General features: G+C 49.3%; 1 protein-coding gene across 7 annotated transcripts in view; it reads left to right on the top strand.

The window, feature by feature from the left end:
- The window catches only part of Mical2 (microtubule associated monooxygenase, calponin and LIM domain containing 2), a 204407-nt gene that overhangs the window by 126275 nt on the left and 60013 nt on the right, over positions 1-18119 (top strand). For 3 of the 7 annotated variants that reach the window (XM_063251901.1, XM_013148079.3, XM_013148078.3), the window contains 3 exons: positions 809-911; positions 11962-12142; positions 14264-14436. In XM_063251901.1, the coding sequence (XP_063107971.1) occupies positions 809-911; positions 11962-12142; positions 14264-14436 (457 nt within the window). Of the gene's footprint in view, positions 1-808; positions 3536-4451; positions 4675-11961; positions 12143-14263; positions 14437-18119 lie in introns of those variants that run through there. The other 4 variants (XR_001200303.3, XR_010048412.1, XR_010048411.1 and 1 more) reach the window with 3 other exon arrangements.

The following is an 18119-nucleotide window of genomic DNA, read 5'->3' as shown; positions in this document are numbered from 1 at the left end:
CTCTGTCACCTGGGCGTGTGCCCCTCTGGGACCCACCCAGTTCCCCTGAGGAGCTGAGCAGGGCTTGACTTGTGCTAGGGTGACCACATGCTAAAGCCACACAAAAGCCACGTGGATACAAATAATATAGATCCAATGTAGAAAAATGTGAAAATCAAGAAAGGCACATGTAGACGGAAAGTTAAATCATGCGTGATTACTCTACCTTGAGAAAACCCCAGTAGCCATCGTGTATGATTCCCTTTCATGCTTTTCCCTATATGAATATATTTTAACCTAGTTGGATTCCTTCCTCTACAATTTTACATCCTTATTTTTTTCTCTCTAATAGTATACTGAGAACAGTTTTCCATGATGTTAAAAATTATTTGGAAGTATAATACTTACAGAAGATTCTGTTTTGCGTATGGTCAATAATCTGTTTCACTAGTTTCATATCTTTAGACTTCCACATTGTTTAATATTCTTATCTTACAAATATTTTTACAATGAAATCTTTCTATGCAGAGTTTTGTCTGCTTTTCAAATTATTTATTTAGTAAATATGATTACAATTAGGGTGGCAGGTCAAAGAGCATGTATAGTCTGAAGGCTCATGAACTATATGAGTTTGCTCCCCAACAAAGTTATATCCACGTCCGGCACCATGAATGAGAGGGGAGATGACTTAGGGGTGCTGATGCAGGGCAGGCTCAAAACAGAACCAGGGAGCCCATGCTGAATGTGGACAGCTCTCTCAGATGGCATTGTTGGAGGAGTCCTCTGGGAGACTACGGACTAAGGGTCCTCGTTTGCATCTCTTTCTCAGGAGGAGGGGACATGGCAGGAGCAGGAAGGCCCTCGACGAGACACTGCCACCGAGAGCTCTTGTGCAGTGGCCGCCGTCAGCACACCGGAAGGCAGCCCCCCAGGTATCTCCACCTCCTTGCTTAGGAAGGCACTGAGCTGGCCTCTCGGGCTGTCAAGGGGCCTGCTGGCCATTCCCCGGAGCCTGCTTAACTGGATGCAGGGACTCCTGCACACCGCCAGCCTCCATTTCAGGGACAATGCTTACAACTACCACTACACGTACGAGCTCCTGAGCCTCGGGCTGCCGCTCCTCTGGGCCTTCTTGGAGGTCCTGGCAGCCATGTACAGGGAGTCCGAGGACTCCCTCGAGAGCATCCGAGATGAGTTGCTGAGGTGGCTCCCTGTCAAACTCCAATGAAGCACCTGGGTACCCCAAAGCGCCTTACCATTTCCAGAGTTCAGACGACCGTGTGTAACCTGCTAAGGCTTTGACCGGAAAGTCTAGCATCTATAGCCAATTAGCTCCAAGCCAAAGAATTTCACATTGGTCACTTCCACCTGGCCTTGACAGGGTGAACACTGCTCGTGGTGCTAGGGCCAGGGATGATGTGAAGGATTTTTTTTACTATAGCTTTATACTGTTTTTTTTATACCAAAGCGAGCCATTTGCTGCGTTTACATTTCAATTTTTAACTTTCAGTAAGCCAAGAGAAAGCATTTTTTCTCTGTCAATTTTTCTACACATGGGCTTGATATTTATAATCAGTTTTATAGACCTCTGCAGTATTGCAGTGAGTTGTGTCACTACCTACAAAATTAGTGACCTAGGATTCCAGATGCACAAAAATGAAAAGCGATCTCTTGACCAGTGCCTTTAAATTTATGGAACTGTTGCCACTGGTCAACAGTGCATGTGATTTATATTTTTTTGTAATATGAAAGCATGTTGATTTTAGAAGAAAAGAAAATAGGGATAGAATGGAATCAAATCTGCAAAAGCACAGAGGAGTATATTGACTATCTGCCCTCCCAGAGAGAGGAGGACTTTTTCTCCCTTGCTTTAATGTAAAATAGAAGTTTAAAGGCCTTTTCCCACCTCAAATCATAGCCAGATGACACAGAGCCACAGTTTCAGCTAGATTTGCAAACGTTCATTTTTTCCTCTCCACTGCTGGTAGCGTGTGCCCAGGGTGAGCTGTATCCAGTTGAGGACAGGCTCCTTCAGCTGGTGGCATCTTAGGCTCTGGGGTCCCTATCAGCTTCCCTGCCCAGGCTGTAGGCTGAGCCAAGGACACTTGGGGACCATAATAGTCAGGCTGAGTGTAGTGGCAGAAGATGTCCCTTCCCTTGGTGCCCTGGGTATTTGTTAACACTGGGGAATATGGTCTTCTTGGTGACCCCTGCTTGTGACTGCCATGACATGTGGCCCTGTATGTTTGGTCAGATCTGTAAGAAACCATTTCTACCCCACTGTAGCAAGCAGGTGTCTGACCTCTGGAGGGCGCTCTGCTGAATCCTGAAGCCAGGCTAGGCTGGGCATAGAAGCTATTTAGTGACCCATTGAAGAAAACAAGCCCTATCAAGGGCAAAACCTGAGCATTGGGCCTGCATGCATTCTACTCTGTGGGTGCCTAAAAGAGACATCATCTGTCTCCACTCTGCCTGGACATGCTCAGCTGCAGGGCCTCCTTGGGCAATCAAGGGACTGATAAAGAAAGCCCTTGTATGGTCCTCAGTGTTACCAGCGTTGCTGGCCCCGGTAGAGCTCCGTGCAGCTCTTATCTCTAGAGCTTCCCTTCGGTTAACAAAGGAGGGCGCCTGGTGTGGATTAGGAGCCCAAGCTCTTTGCAAGTTTGAGATAGCAGATTTCTGTAGGGTGGGGAGAAAGAAGCGAGTGCATTTCTGCAAATGTTTCCCTGAAATCCTTGGGGAAAGCACAGGCATGTGTGTGAACTGGCACTGCTGTCGGTCTTACATTTGATTATAGGAAGTAAATTTGTGGGGTCACTCCGGGGGCAGCCACGTTACTGTGACTGCCACCAGCTCAGGGTGGGCTGAGACACTCTGTGGAATGCTTTGTGATGCCAAAGTGGATTTGCTAAGAATGTCATCTGCAGCCATATGGACACTGGTTTGAATTACTCTGGGAGACAGGGTGTGTCTGTCGCAAGTGTGAGATGTTTATATGCTCTGAGACCTTGAACTTTCCTTTGGGCAGCAGTAACATGGGGTCAGGTCCTGGGGTGACAAACTCCTCCACCTCATAGTCAAGGATGAGTAGGAGACCTGACAGCAAAATGGGGCAGAAAGAAGATGGGGGAGGCATCCCGGGGCTTTAGTGGCCTCGAGTGGAGCCCTGACAACACACAGACACATGCAACGACTCTTGTAAGTAACAGCTCACCACCAGGAAGGTTCATCTCTCCTAAGTAAGCAGTGACTTGTTGGGGGGAAGTCTCTCCTGTTTTAAATGGTTGCCTTCTTTTCAACTGTGGCACTTTCTCTTCTTTTCGTTCATTTTCCTTTTTCTCCCACGCTAAGATCTCTTTCCTGTCTTTCTCTCTTTTCCACCTTACACTGTGGCCATCAGTTCATTTCAGCCTTCCAGTACTACACCCACTTCTTGGCTGACACACTTCCGCTCCAAGGTGACTGATTTTCTCAGCAATTTTCAGAGAGTGATACTAACCCCTCACCTGCTTTCTGCACCCTGTCTTCCCTGCTGGTGGCACTGGTTGCACTAACTGTGAGTGTCTCGCATACTGATGGTCTCGTGGGGTAGCATGGATGGTTAACAGCGTGGGGTGGGGTTCAGCTCAAAAGCTGTGTTCTGATTCCCCTAACCCGGCTCACATCAAGTGCATGCCCCGCCTCCCCTCTGTTCCCAGAGCTGTCCATGTGCATGCTTTTCCAGCTCTGCCTGCCAAGCCAAAGCAGTTTGCCTTGTGGGAGGGTTAACCCTGGTTGAGACAGTACTGGATAGGGTGCACTCTGTCACTTTTGCAAAGAACATTTGTTTTGCAACCTCCAAAATACCATGCTTCACAGCACCTTCTTAAATTGATGCTAACATAAAGCTGACTAATGCGTTGATCAAAATCCTAAGTGAATTATTTTGGAGGTATTTTTTTTTAAAAAAAGCATTTACTCCCAGGCTTCTTAGTAAGCTTGATCTAAACCCTGTACTGTGAACACATAGTCACAGTTATTCTTGCAAGTCCTTCCTCCATTGAAGGAAGCTGTAGCTAGCTGCACCGGGCTTGCTGTGACTCTTCTCATCCCCTTTGGCTCCTAAAGCCCAGATGATTCAAGAGCTTCTACCAGACAAAAGACGGGGATGGCTTTGAGAAGTAATTCAGCTCAGCCCCAGATCTGAAGCTTCTGATTTCAACCGTAATGTGGCTTTTTGCTCATTGAAAGTAATCACACTGGCTCATTTTCCTGGAGCAAGGGGCCCTACAGAGAAGCAATATGCCCAGTGTGCTGGAGCTGCTGCAGGCCAGGCCTTGCCCACTCAGGCTGCAGTCGGTATCTGCCCTGCATGTAGCAGAGCCACCTAACCCCTCAGCCTCTGCCCAGCCCTGCATGCTGCCTCTCTCGCTGCGTTGGTGCGGAGCCTGGCCAATACAAAGTCGTTGCTCTTGTCTTATCTTCTCTTGCAGAATCTCCCCCACTTTCTAGAATGTCAACCAAAGAGAGCCCTCCTCCCTCTCAGCCTCTCTCTAGCTAGCCTCCCCTTCTCCTCGCAAGGCATGTCTGTGACTTTGGTAATCATTTACAGTGCCACATGGAACCCTGTATTTTGCACACAGCAAATGATGTGTAGCTTTATTTATGGTATTTGATGCTGTAAATGAAAATAAATATGGTTCTTTTTAAAGCTCATTGTTTCTTCTCTTCTTTGCCATGGGAGCTTCTAAAGCCTCAAACACAGGGATCAGTTTAGGGGTCCATCTTCCCTAAACGGCTGGCGGCGGGACTTGCACTTGTGGTGACACGGGATTCTCTGGGGCTGTGCTGGGGCACTCTGAAATATTACCCACGGGTAATATTTGGAAAAGATCACCACCACTCTGGGGCCAGGCTTTGGGGTCTCTTCCTTGAAAACTCGTGGTACCTTGCTCTTCTAGACACTGGGCAGAGTCAGAGAGGGTCAGAGTGACCTCGGCTCTGAGGAACTTGTGAGCCATGGCCCTGTAGGAGAACTGTACCCCTACTTTACATGATTTAGGCTCCTCCAGGCTAACAGAGGGTTTTGAACATTTCACGCTGGTCCAATTGAATGCTGGATGAAAAGTAAGGAAGAAGGACAGGACGTCGGTTTCAGGATGACATGGAACACTGCAGGTACACTCATCACATGGAGTGCCATTGGCCATCCTCGGAGAGCTAATTCCCCGCCCCAAAGACTGGTCCCTCGGGTATGTGCCATGAGAGTTGGCGCACTCTCAGCATGGCTCCCACGGCAGGCACTGCCCAGCCACGTTCAGGGAAGTGCTTACAGCCTCACGCACTACCAGGGCTGTGCCAACAGAGCCTGGGCCTCAGCCTCCGCAGGCGGAGCATCTCACCCCTGCCAGCTGGGCTTCTGTCCCTGGCATAATGAGTCAGCCATGCACTTCCTGAGTCATATCTTAATCTCCAGCTCAGCTGCTGCTGCTTAGATTTCCTTCAGAGTCACCCAGGTCATGACCAAGGGTCCTGTATTCTTTCCTTTCAGTTCAAGGGAAGATGTCAGAGACTGGAAGTCAGCCAGTGGATTGGGCAAGTGACTCATTCCTTTATCTAGTCAAATATGACTCGTCCTAGGCGCTATTCTAGGGCCCAGGGATATATAGCAGAGACACACACGAAGTCCCTGCAGGCCCAGCGTTTTAGAGGCTGTGAGCTCAGTGTTGCTTGTTCAGACCTGATGTGTCTTACTTATCTTTGCACACACTCATTCACTTACTAAGCTGCTATTTACTGAATGTCTTCCGTGTGCTGCGGATGCATCAGGGAATGAATCAGACAAAAAAATCCTCTGTGGAGCTTGCCGTTTGGTTTTGATTCTTTTTTCTCTGAAGTTAGGTTGGAGCAACATTTTCTAAGTGTGGCGCCCCAAGAGCTGCTCCATGAGTAGAGTCCCACAGTCACAAAGTCTGAGAAGCATTCTATGCTAGCTTTTCCAGTCCTTGGAAACCTTGGAGATGCACAGGATCCATTAGCATGTGAAGTCTCTGAGGGTTCCTCTAGGAAAGAAGCCTAATTAACCGTTCAATTTGGTTTTCCCTTCCCACTTGGAGATTTTTTTTTTTTTTTTTTGGTTTAGGTATTACATCCTTCATAGGTAGGGTTTGGTAGAATATTCTTCAACCCAGAAATACTGCATTGAAGGCTTAACAATTTGAAAGTAAATTAATAGAATGAAATAGTAAATGGTATTTTCCATATCAATATGCATATATGCATAAATACACACAAAATATACATACAGTGTGCATAAGAGTACAATGTACACAAAAATAAAATTAAATCATGAGGTGACAATTCTCTAAGTTTTAAAACCTCTAAGAGGAAAAAATATACAGGACCGTCATGAGAAAAACATGCTGTTTTAGAAAACATATAACAGTAACTAATGAGACAGATGGGGGAATTTGAATAAAATAATAACAAAGGAATTAATTACCATGAATTTCAAGAGTTCCTTCACAGAATGTTTTTATAGCACTCATGATATTAGAGATCAAGGTAAATGGGCAAAGGATGTGAACAGTAATTCCCACTTAAGCAAATTTAAAAATGAAGTGTTTACAAAATGTTCTTTCTTGGCATTCAAGGGAACATAAATCCATTATGCTGCCTGCTGAATCAGGAAAGGAAAAAGGTGACACAGACTAAGAAACAATACGAATTCAGCACTGAATAAAAGGAAAGTAGAACTATCTTTTTCTGGAGAGCAATGTGGCAGTGATTATTAAGATCTAGAAAAGGGTTCCAGCCTCCTGGTGCAGGAATCCTAGCCTAGAGAGTCTATCCTAAGGATAGGGTGAACAATAAGAAAGATAGGAATGTCAGCTAGAGTGAGTGAGCTGTTCTCCTTTATTTCTGTGAATGCAGAAGTCTTTACATCTTTGAAAAATCCCTAAATTGGGTAAAAAACATTGCCGCCTCTTTCTCTGTCCAGGCCAGATGCACATGGCTCACATTTCCTTTGTGCCCAGAGCTGAGCCAAGCGTTTACTGTACTCTCCCTATGTCCCCATTAGCTCTCCGCCTCTTGGCAGCCTGGAGGTTGGTACTTACATTCCAGAAGAACCGATGACAGTAGCTCATTGAGAGGAGGAGAGTCCACAGCAATATCATCACCAGCAAAGAGCAGAGAGCACCCGGGCCCAGGTCTGAGCCAGATGCCTGCTCTCTCTGGGACTGTGGCATGTGGCTGGAGTCCTGGCTTTGAAGCCCAGCACTTTGTTCTGACCCAGTGGCACCAGCCAAGTCCCCAGCATCCAGTGTAGGGTTCTGTGAAAGTGGAACTGGCCAACTTGCCCAGTATTACACCTGGCACCCAAGGTGGCCAAGATCACAGGGAACGCTTTCCTGACTTGGTTCCAACAGGGTACCCAGAAAGATTTGCTTCAACCATTTAAGACCAGCGGGGACGTAGGCACCTGGCAGGACATCTTCAGGTTGAGGATAGACAGAGATCCCAATTTCCTGTAAATAGCACCATCTGCTTCTCCCGGGACCCCCTGCAGACCCATTCTCCTCTCCCCACCACGCCTGTGTCCCCACTGCTACACTGCAGTCTCCCTAACCACATGTGACTTCAGGCAGTCTGAGACTCAGAGCAGCAGCCGGGGGGAGACATCGAGGGATGGCACTGGGGGTGCACAGCGAGGTGCCTCACTTGGGGCAGCCACAGACATAGCTGCCCTGCATCAACAGTTGGCATTGGCTGCAGTGATGCCCAGCACCGTGACAGTTACGAGCTTTCTTTGGGCTCCACTTTCTCCCACTTACAACGGTGGAACTGTCTTATTAGGGCTGAGGAATAACAGGGGTGATGAATGCAAAGTTCTGGACGGCATGGACCAGGGCATTTGGCTGGTGTTGCTTCTGGAGTGGCCTGGAGTGCTGTGTGTGGACAGGGGCAACACCCCCCCCCCCAGTAAAGAGGAGTCTAAAAGTGGAAGCTAAGGAGTGCGTCTTCCTGGGGTGGCTCTGAGCAGGAGGGTGTGTCTTCTCCATCCAGGTGGTTGCCTAAGCAAGCTGGCGAGAGGGCCTGGGTGAGGCCCAGGCTCTAGCTCAGCCTCGGTCTCTTGGTGTCCTGTCCTAGCCTCTCCAGTGATGTCCAGATTTCTCTGTGACAACACTAACCTTGCCCTGATGACATCAAGGGACCATGGGTCAGCTAATCCCTCTTCCTCTCCAGGAGCCCACAGAGTCAGGCAGAGCCCTGGTTCCATCTGAGCTCTGCTGGCAAAGCCAGAATTCTCTGAAGGTGGAAGGGAAAGCAGGACCTCCCATGGGGTGGGTCTCATCAGGTCCCTGGGCTGTAGGGGCTGTGGGTCTGGTGCCGCACTGCCTGGCTCAGTGTACCCGCACCTCCTGTATCCACCTCATACTGCCAGGCCACCCTGCCTCCATCCTTCTTCTTCCCTTCATGTGGGGCTCCCAAGCTACCTCCCACTCTGCCATTAGAGTGACTCTTCGGTGAGGCTGATGCCAGTCCCCAGCTTCAAGCCAGACGGTGGCCGCTCTTGCGGTGAAATCCTCTTTGCCTCACCATTCAAGGCCCTCACTGTGTGGATATCCAAGAATCGTTTCCCACTAGTTTCTCTGACAAGTGCTCCTGCCCTTCAGCCCCAAGCTTCCCATGCAAATGACAGCTATTTACCACCTCACTTTCGCTCTGAACCCCACCCCACAGAACACAGCCTCCCTCTGACTGTCCTCACATCCTGCCCCTCCCAAGCCCAGTTCCACATCATGGATGACCTATCTCCCTCCCTTCCCGTCTCCTTGCCACTGCATTCTTAGATAGCCTACCCTGCAGTCTAGGCGTCTGTGAACATGCCTTACCTGTCCTGCAGGACACAGAGATCCTTGAAGGCAAGGACCAGGCTGGCTGACTCAGCTCCCAATCCGAGCACAAGCCTAGGCCCAAGGCATCTGTTGGATGGGCACATTTGGGGCACTGGGCTCACAGGCACCCACATGCCTGCACTCAGGTGCAAGCAGGTGTAGTCAGATCTCTGCCACAGCACTAGATCTGTGGGTCTAAAGGTGAGCTTGCTGGGCTGCAGGGCACGGATTGGCTCCAGGTCTGTTCCTTGTGCCCTGACCCAGGAACCCACACTGAAGGCACAGTGGTGTCTGGATCAGGCTATTTATGTGGTGACCTGCTGGAGCATAGTGACACTAGCAGAACAGAGCGAGTCCACTTAAAGCCTCTCTCCAGTTACACTCATGGACCTCCACAGCCAAGCCTCACTTCCATGGGGCAGAGAGGGTGCCTCTCCTACCCCAGGGAAAGGTTGCACAGGTGCAGGACCAAGGGAAGCTCTGCTGTGCTGAGCAAGTGGAGAACTGGGGACACAGTCTAGGCAACTGTCATCTTCTGCCCTGCTCACAGACACACAGGCTTGGTCCCCGTTCTCTGAGGGCACACATGACCATGTGCAGGTCCCCTAACCTCTCTGTGCTTAGGTTTGTCAGCAGGAAAGTGGGGATAACAGTAATGCTTTTCAGAAGATTGCGTGAGTTTAATAGACTTGGTACATAAATGGTGCTCAAATGTTTCATGGTATATCTTGAACACCCAACAAAAGTTAGCTGCTGCTACTACCTTCTCATCACCACTCCCACCACTCCCTCCTCCTTCTCATCATCACCCAGCCCAGCAAGGCTTCCATTCCGCAGTGCTCTAGCATAGTGTAGACAAGTACGCACACACACACACACACACACACCAGGGGTGACTACCCAGCAGCCACTGGCTGAGGCTGGCTGTGGATAGATTTTGTTTGACGCTAGGATGTTTTTGAACTGGAGACATTTCAGATAAGAATCAGAATTTCTTGTGCTGTCTTCCCAAGCAGGAAACAGAGAATTGGTAACAGCTCCCAGAGAAAATGGGGAGACGGTTCTGGGATAAGCTGGTGTTCTAGAGCTGTCTGAAAGGCAGGATGGTCGGGAAGCAGCCATTGGAGAGGATGGCAGCGAAAGTGTCCCTGGGGAGAGGGGCGAGGCTCGAAGGTTTCAGGAGGACATCAGGAGGACACGAAGCCCTGTGAACTGGACTTAGCAACAGGAAGGGACAGTGGGTCGGAGGCAGGGGAGGATATGCAGGATAGAGGATTAATAAAGAAGCAGAGAAAGTGAACGCAGTAAATTATTCTGAGAAGACTGGTTAAGAGAAGGGAAAAAAGAGAATGGGCTGTGGGGGGTGGGATTCCTGCAATTTAAGAGGAGCTTAAAACAGGAGGATGTGCAGTGCATTTAAATAGTAATGAGAAAGCTCCAGTGGGCAAAGGAGTTCAGAACATAAAGAAGACGGGCGATCACGACCCTTTTTGGGGATGAGAATAAGCCAAGCTCAGTGGAGGTCGTCACCTTAGAAAGGATCAGGGACGCCTGCTGCACTCTGAGCACAGAAGGGGCCGCCCAGTTAGTTGGTGGCCAAGATGAACTGGGGTTCATTCATTAACTCACCCAGTGGGTATTTATTGAGCATGGACTGTTTACCAGGCATAATTCTAACAAACAGAACAGACCAGTCATTTACACTCAGTCCCAGGAGAGAGACAATAAACACAACAGGATGATAGTGAGATCGTTTCTAGAAGGCTTTAGATGCACTGTGAGCAAATTAAAAGGAGGATGGAGAGCACTGACAACTGACCAAGGTCAGGGCAGCTCTTGGAGAGTCTGGCATCCTCCGAAGACCAGAGGCAGTGAGGGAGCCCTGCACAAGGGTACAAGGAGAGAGCGTCAGCGAGCAGAGCAGAAGGCCTAGGACAGCACCCTCCCCAGGGCTAGGGGAACAGCCAGGCAGTGATGGGTTGGAGCAGAGTGAGCCAGGGGAGGGCAAGGAGACAAAATTACAGGAGCTGCTGGGCCTGCATTAAAATAGGACTCTTTAGGTTCACCTCCGAGGGAAATGAGCCGCTGGTGGATTCCTAGCAGGAAGACGCACAATCTGATTTACATCCCAACAGGGTGGCTCTGGCTGCTGTTGAGAAAGACAGGGCTAGAGCACAATGGTTGGTCGGGGATTTGGGAGCCCAGGTCAAGACTGTTTCTGTCACCCAGGCTAGAGGTATTGGGGCCAGGAGCAGGGCAGTAGTGAGAATTCCTGGTGTGCTTGAAGGCAGAGCTATCAGGATTTGCAGGTGGCTTTGTGAAGCATGAAAGGAGAGAAGTGACAGATGCCAGCTCTGAGCCACCGGAGCTAAAATTGCTGTTTACATAGCTGGGGATGACTGGAGGTGATAGAGATCTGGGGGAGATGAAAAGGAAGCATTCAGTGTCAGCATATGGTTTGAGGGATGCATTAGACATCCACCTGGAGGGGCCAAATGAGTGTAGGTTGGGTATCTAAGTCCTGAATCTGGAACTGTCCAGGCTGGAGCTGCGGATCTGGGAGTAGTGTAGGGTCAGGAAAGCTGTGAGCCCAGTAAGACCAATGGTTGTGAGTGGAGACACAGATGATGGGGCTCTGTCTGTGGCCCTTAATGGTGGGCAGCTGAGAGCAGAAGATGGGACCAGCCAAGGAGACCCAGCAAGAAGTCAGGTGGAGAGGTGGAAACCAGTGGAGCCATCTTAGAGGCCCAGGAGTGTGATCACCGGTGAGACAAGAGCCGAGACATCATCATCCCTGTATCTAACAGCAGGATGGAGGTGGCAATTTTGACCTGAGCCATTCAGAGGCTGCTGAGCCTCGGCTGGGCCTCTGAATAGGGCAGGGCTCTCCTTTCAGATTTAATAGGATGCATTTGGATGTGGGAGATGGGAGGGAAAGGGCACTTCCATTCTCAGCACAGAGGATGAAAAGGTCAGTCAGAGGGCAGCTGGGTGGATCCCAGGCCTGTCGCCCTACCATGCCTCCCAGCACTCTGGGGGAACAAGTGCCCTGCTGGGGTCCTTGGTTCCATTGTCCCTCTAGCCCCTCTTCTCCTCTTACCAGATGAGCCCACCTCCCCCAAGAAGCCAAAGAGCATTGCTGAGCCTCAGGCCCGTGACATGGACAGTGAAGCCACCTCACCCCTGTCCCCTGGGTGGACCTCAGTGAGGTTCAGCCCTGGGGAGGACACCGTCGGGAAGGACGTGCTGGCTGTGTGTGTCCTGGTCGACTGCGAGGACAGCAGGTATGGCCAGGCTGCTACGGGACTGCATTTGGGATCTGGTCTGCTCTCCATTTGCAGGTAGAAGGATCTCTCTGGGCCTTTCCTCATCTGTCAAATGGGAGCTGTGAGGATCAAAGAATAAACATACACACGGTCCGAGAACAATGCCCAGCCCACTACGAGCACTGTAAGGATTAGCAGTAGCTATTTCCTCATGGACGGGAGAGGCCCTCATCCACTGTCTTGTCCCTATCATGTAGGCTGCTACAAGGGGTGCCATCTGTCCCAGGAGGGGCTCCAGGGGCCCTCCTACTGTAAGACTGTGATGCATGGCAGTGAGAAAGCCAGGATGGGCAGGGAAGAACATGGCCTAGGGAGGTAGGAAGTCCAGCACCTCAAGGATTGCTTCTCCCAGTGCTGGCCCCACCACCTGCATCAGACTCCTTTTATTAAAAGTGTAGGTTCCAGGCCTCCTTCAGACACACTCGTTCTTTCAGGAGGTGAATCACCAGCAAGTGCTGATTGCTAAGTAACTCCCCAACTGAGGGAGCTCAGCAGAGACCAGTGCTGGACAAAGTCCTTGCTCTTGTTCATGCTCAGGTTGAGTAGACAGCTTAGAAGCAATGAAGCATTTAACAAGAAAAATATCATATCACATATGTGCCAGACAGAGGAAGTAAAGGGATGTAATAAAGAGTAACAGGTCAGCTACCTCAGACCGGCCATGAAAGGATCTATGACAGTTATCAATTCCCACAATAATTCAGAGTAACAAACCAGCCTCAGAGAGAACAAGAGAAGTCATCTAAGATGCCCTATGTGGCTCAGTGGGCAGTGCAGGTCGTAGGGGCTCACCTGAGTTCCACTTCCTGACTATGGCCGGCTGTCAGCTGGGACAACAGAGAGCTATTGAGCCAGGGGTCTCATCCTCCATCCAGCAGCCTGACACTGTTCAACAGGGGACCTGCACCTCTCTTTTCCGTTGCTTGAATTCCTGCCAATCACTTACAGCCAAATTAAATACTTACTCCAGAATGTCTCTCCTACCCCCTACTCATTCATGAATTCAAGATCCAACAGGAGGAAGAGCCTGGCATGCATTAGTGACAACTTTCATAAAGGCTGGTCTCACTTGTCCCCATCCTTGGGGATGGCTCCCAAGCTTTCTGGAGCCAAATAAGTACACACTTGGTCCTAAAACTTCAGGTACTGAGATGCAGCATCAGATCGAAGCTGCGTCAGTCTGCTTGGGCTGCTATAACAAAGTCCCTAGACTGGAGGCACAAATAACACACCCATTTATTGCCCCATGGTTCTGCGGGCTGTTGGTTCCTATGTAGGGCTGCAAGAGAAGGATCTTCTCTGGCCTCTATCCTTGGCTTGTAGATGGCCATATTCCTGTTTCCCTTCTATTTATGTCTGTGTCCAAATTTCTTCTTTTTATTGCTCGGCTTCCCCATTGCTGGGATACAATACCCGACACCTACAATTTAAAGGAGAAGTGTCATTGGGCTCATAGTTCAGGGAGTTCAGTCCATGGTACACTGGCTCTAAGGCAGGAACATGGTGAGGCATATTGGAGGAACACTGCTCACCTCATCAGGAAGCAGAGAGAGAAGGGAGGAGCCGGAGAGGGAGACATACCTTCCAAGTTCACGCCCGCAGTGACCTGGCTCTTCCAACCAGGCCCTATCTTCTAATGGCATTATCAGCTATGCACTCAGCAATGTAACCATCCACTGAGGAGTAGAGGAGCCCCATGATCCGATTGCTTCCCCAAAGTCCCACCTCTGAACACAAGAGACTTTGTGGGGGATATCAAAGCCATAATACTCCTCTAACAAGACATCAGTCATAAAGGATGAGGTCTATCCTAATGAACTCACTTTTATTTAACTACTTCTTGACTGACCCTATCTCTAAATGCAGTGACATTCTGAAGTACTGGGGCTAAGACCCCAACATATGAATTCGAGGGACATCATTCAGCCCATAACAAAGTCCAAGACTGGAGCCTAAGCAGAGAGAAACCAAACCTCTGCCTTGCCCCCAGAACCCGGGTTCTATGGGAGGCCATAATGGGGCAGATGTAGGGGAGGGGGTATAGGATTGCTCGGTCACCACCCTTCCTTCCTCTTCCAGCACCGACAGAGAGTCTGACTATGATGACAATGAGGGCCCCAGCACCAAGCCCTTTGGAGAGAGACCTCAGCAGCCAGAATCCTTGCCTCTACCAAAGCCCCTCTTCCGGCACAGCTCCCTGAGGGAACCCCTGGCAAGGGCAGCCTCTCCACAGGGTCGTGGGGAGCCACATGGTGAGCAGAAGGTGCACTGTGCTTCTTTCTGGGATGGTCGGTTGCAGTAGAGACTCTCACAACCAAATTTTCCTCATGGGGGCTCAGGTGATAGGCGGGATAGCCTTAGGCTCAGGGTCCCAGTAGAAGTATGTGAGGGGGGGTGGACCCAGGCCTGGCACCCTTCCCGTGAAAAGCTTTATAGAGTCCTGAGTGAGGAGACCTCAGAGGGGCTCGGTCAGCTGTTGGCCAGTAGAGATAAGTAGGCCCAGCCCCTCCAGCCTGGAGCAGCCTCCCTCTGGCCTCCTTCATGGGTACCCCCTCAGGGGCCCCTTCAGCAACCCAGAGAAGGGATGTGGGCCTAGTCAACTCAGTCTCTTGGGACCACGGGGCTGGCAACACCACTCCCTAAGCTCCAGCCCACTTAGAATGAGCTATCTTTAGCAACCCAGATTACCTTCAAGAAGGCGGTCTGGAACTGAGTGTTTTGGTTCTGTCAACAGCCCTGTGACCAAATCATCTGCTCTGGGAGGGCCTGGGCAGGAACAGGCTTACACAGTTTTCACCACCTTGGCCGTCCTGTGCAATCTGGAGCTCAGTTTGTCCTGCACCGCTCTCTGGTGGCCAAGAGCAGAATCTCCCCCTCCAGTCCTTCACCGTAATGGTTTCCCAGGAAGATGAGAGCAGGGGCCGTAAAGAACTCATAAAATATTTTTAAGTCCAGGAAATTGTGAATTTATCGTCCATGTGGGATTTTTTAAAGACAAGGGCAATTTGTTATAAATCACACTTTAAGTGCTATTTTTAGGGCTGTCCAGGTAGGCTCAGCACCTGGACAGTGAATAGGGCTCTGGTTACCTACCGTAACTCATGGTACTTAGCCTCTCATCAGTCTGGGCTCCGGTGGCCCCGTTTGCAGTATGAAGCTCGCCTGCCTCTCGTTCTTTCCCGTTTCTCTTCTCTGCTCAGCTACTATGGAATGTTACAGAACTTACAAGTGGAGGATCTGAAACAAAATGATATGTCTGTATATGTAAAAAGCAATGTCTCAGAATGGAAGTTAGCAAAGCCAATTCAGGAGCGGTAGACCCCAGAGAAGCAGACCCTAGTTCTAAATAGCAAGCGGTAAACTGTGAACCCTGATGATTATTGTTCTCATTATTCAAGAGGAATTAAATAGGTATTCAGTAGGCCCCGACAACTTTTCTTAGGACTCTAGAAATTTTGCAGCTTGTGTGTCAGGTATATAGGTGATGCCGAGGGAGGTATTAGATCACGTCTTAATCAAAGACTCTTCAGAAAACCCAGCCATCCTTTCCTGGAGGCTGTTTCTTACAGCACTACCTTGGCAGCAGGTACAGACCTCACAGCAAGTCATGACTTGGTGAATCATAGGCTTGGGCTGCACAGACTGAGGCGGCTAAGCCAAAGCATTTGGTTTCTGACAGTCTGTTTAACTCTAAGTAACATACAGAACAGATAAAGAAGTGGGCAGACTGCAACTTCCAAACAATCGTTTGTTGATTTCTTCTTTATCAGTTGGGGTTTTGATCATTGATGGGCCGCACTGTAAGGCTCAAGTCTCTGACAGAGGTTAAAGTGCAGGGTATGGTAAGCCCATGGACCTCCCAAATAATGCAGGGTTGACATCATGAGTGGAAATCTTTGGGCTTCCTTAGCCGTGGTTCTGCAGCATATCCACAGTGGCTCAAAGGAGGAAGCAAACCAAATGCAGACAAGAGGTGAGTGGGAGAACCAAAAACAGCATGTACATTCCAGAGAATGTGATTCAACCTTCAGAAGGAGTGAAATGTTGACACAGGATGCGACACAGATGAACACTCAGACATGGTAGCAGGTGCCCAGTGTAGTCAAACTCATAGGTAACGGAAGTAAATGGCGGTCACCAGGGCTGGAGGGAGAAGGGAATGGGGTCATTGTTTAGTGAGCAGAGAGCTTCAGATTGGAATTGGGAGAAGCTCTGGAGATGGGGGTTAGCAATGGCTATACAAGAAAGTAAGCTACTTAGTACTGTTGAATTCCATGGCTTCAAGATTTGCACAGCTTCAGGGCAGAGGAACACATGGGAAGGGTGGCGTGCATGCAGGCTCAATACCTCTCCCCCTCTCTTGCTTTATGTACTTCTTTTTGGTTGCTCCCAAACTGTAGCTTTTCATAAAACACTGAGAAATGTTTAAGAAGTGGCGTAATGGTACTTCTTTATGCTATGTGCGTTTTGCCATCATTTAACAAGAGATTTCCTGGACCACCTCAGCGCCTCAGGGAACCTCTAACATCCTCAAGTTTCTATAACACAGAGCTTGCCCATGAGGAGGGTGTTCTACATAACTTACACCCCAACTTATGCAAGCCATAGGGCACCCTCCCCTAAAACATCTGGGTGATAACTTTCCATCGCTATGACAAAATGCCCAAGATACACAGCTATACAGAGGAAAGATTTCTTTTATGATCACAGTTTCAGAGATTTCAGCCCATGGTCACTTGACCCTGTTGCTCTGGGCCCAGACAACACATCGTAGTGGAAGCACACAGTAAAGGAAAGTGCTGACCTCTTGGTAGCCAGGAAGTAAGAAGAAAAAGAGGAGGGAAGCAGGGTCTTGGCATCCCCTTGAAAGCAGTGCCCTCACTTCCTTCTCCTCCATCCCATCTCCTAAACATTCTTCCACCATCTCCCAGTAGCACCACTGGCAGGCCACCAAATCTTTCAGATGCTGGCCTTTGGGGACCATTTAAAATCAGAACCATAAACCAATCCACTCCAGAGGTTCTTTTAATTCTTACTCAAAAGGCCTTATTCCAGGATCCCCACAGAGATTCCAAGTCCTCGAGTGTCCACTGGGCATGAGCAGCCCAGATTCCAAGGGCAGATGGGCAAGCCCCACAGCTCAGGAATCGCAGAAAGGCAGCTTCCTGGAGGATCTGCCAGAGTGAATTAATCGTGATGTGTGTGCCCAAGCAACTAAATGGATGCATCCAATGCATTGGATTCTTGAACTGAAACCAATTAGATTTAGGAGGGCAATCTGCCCCCAAATTATTCTGGCATGGAAGAATTGGTACTTGTCCATTTTTTTTCTGGCAATAAACATAACAGGATGGCCCAGTGGCATATGGAGGACACCACTAGTTTGCAACAATAGAATGAGATCATCAGCACCATATGGCAAAATTCTTACCCTCTTTCTCCTTGAGCAGCGGGTCATGCACTGAACGCTCCTAAAGTGTTTCTTTAGAGTAAATACCAGATAAATACGTACACAGAAAGCATAAGGTGAAAGAAAGGAACCAGCCCGGCTTTATGCTGCTCAGAATTACTAGATCAAATCTCTACTGCTCATCCTGTTCCTGTGGTGGTAAGAACATGGGCATGTGTATCCCATAAACGCCAGTGATGGAAAGTCTTTTGTGAATTGTAGCCACTTTAATAGGTTTCATTCCACAAAGTTAAAAGTGGAACAATCAGAGCTGTAAGAACTCTTACATTTCTGTGAGTGATTCCTTCATCAGGTGTCAATAAGAAATGGCTGTGCTTAAGGTCCGCCTGCTCCTCATATGAGGAAAACTCCCAGCTTAGAAAACCAAGTGGTAGGCCTTGGTGGGCTATTTATCTGGCAGCAGGAAGGCAGTGTGGGGGGGACCTGCTCTGCACCCGACTTCACTGGCTCCGCCTAGACCCTTGA

Source organism: Cavia porcellus, unplaced genomic scaffold (genome assembly GCF_034190915.1).
Source record: "Cavia porcellus strain 051 isolate PalLab524CR breed Dunkin Hartley unplaced genomic scaffold, mCavPor4.1 scaffold_6, whole genome shotgun sequence".
Lineage (NCBI taxonomy): Eukaryota > Metazoa > Chordata > Mammalia > Rodentia > Caviidae > Cavia > Cavia porcellus.
This window is presented reverse-complemented; position numbering and strand designations above follow the sequence as displayed.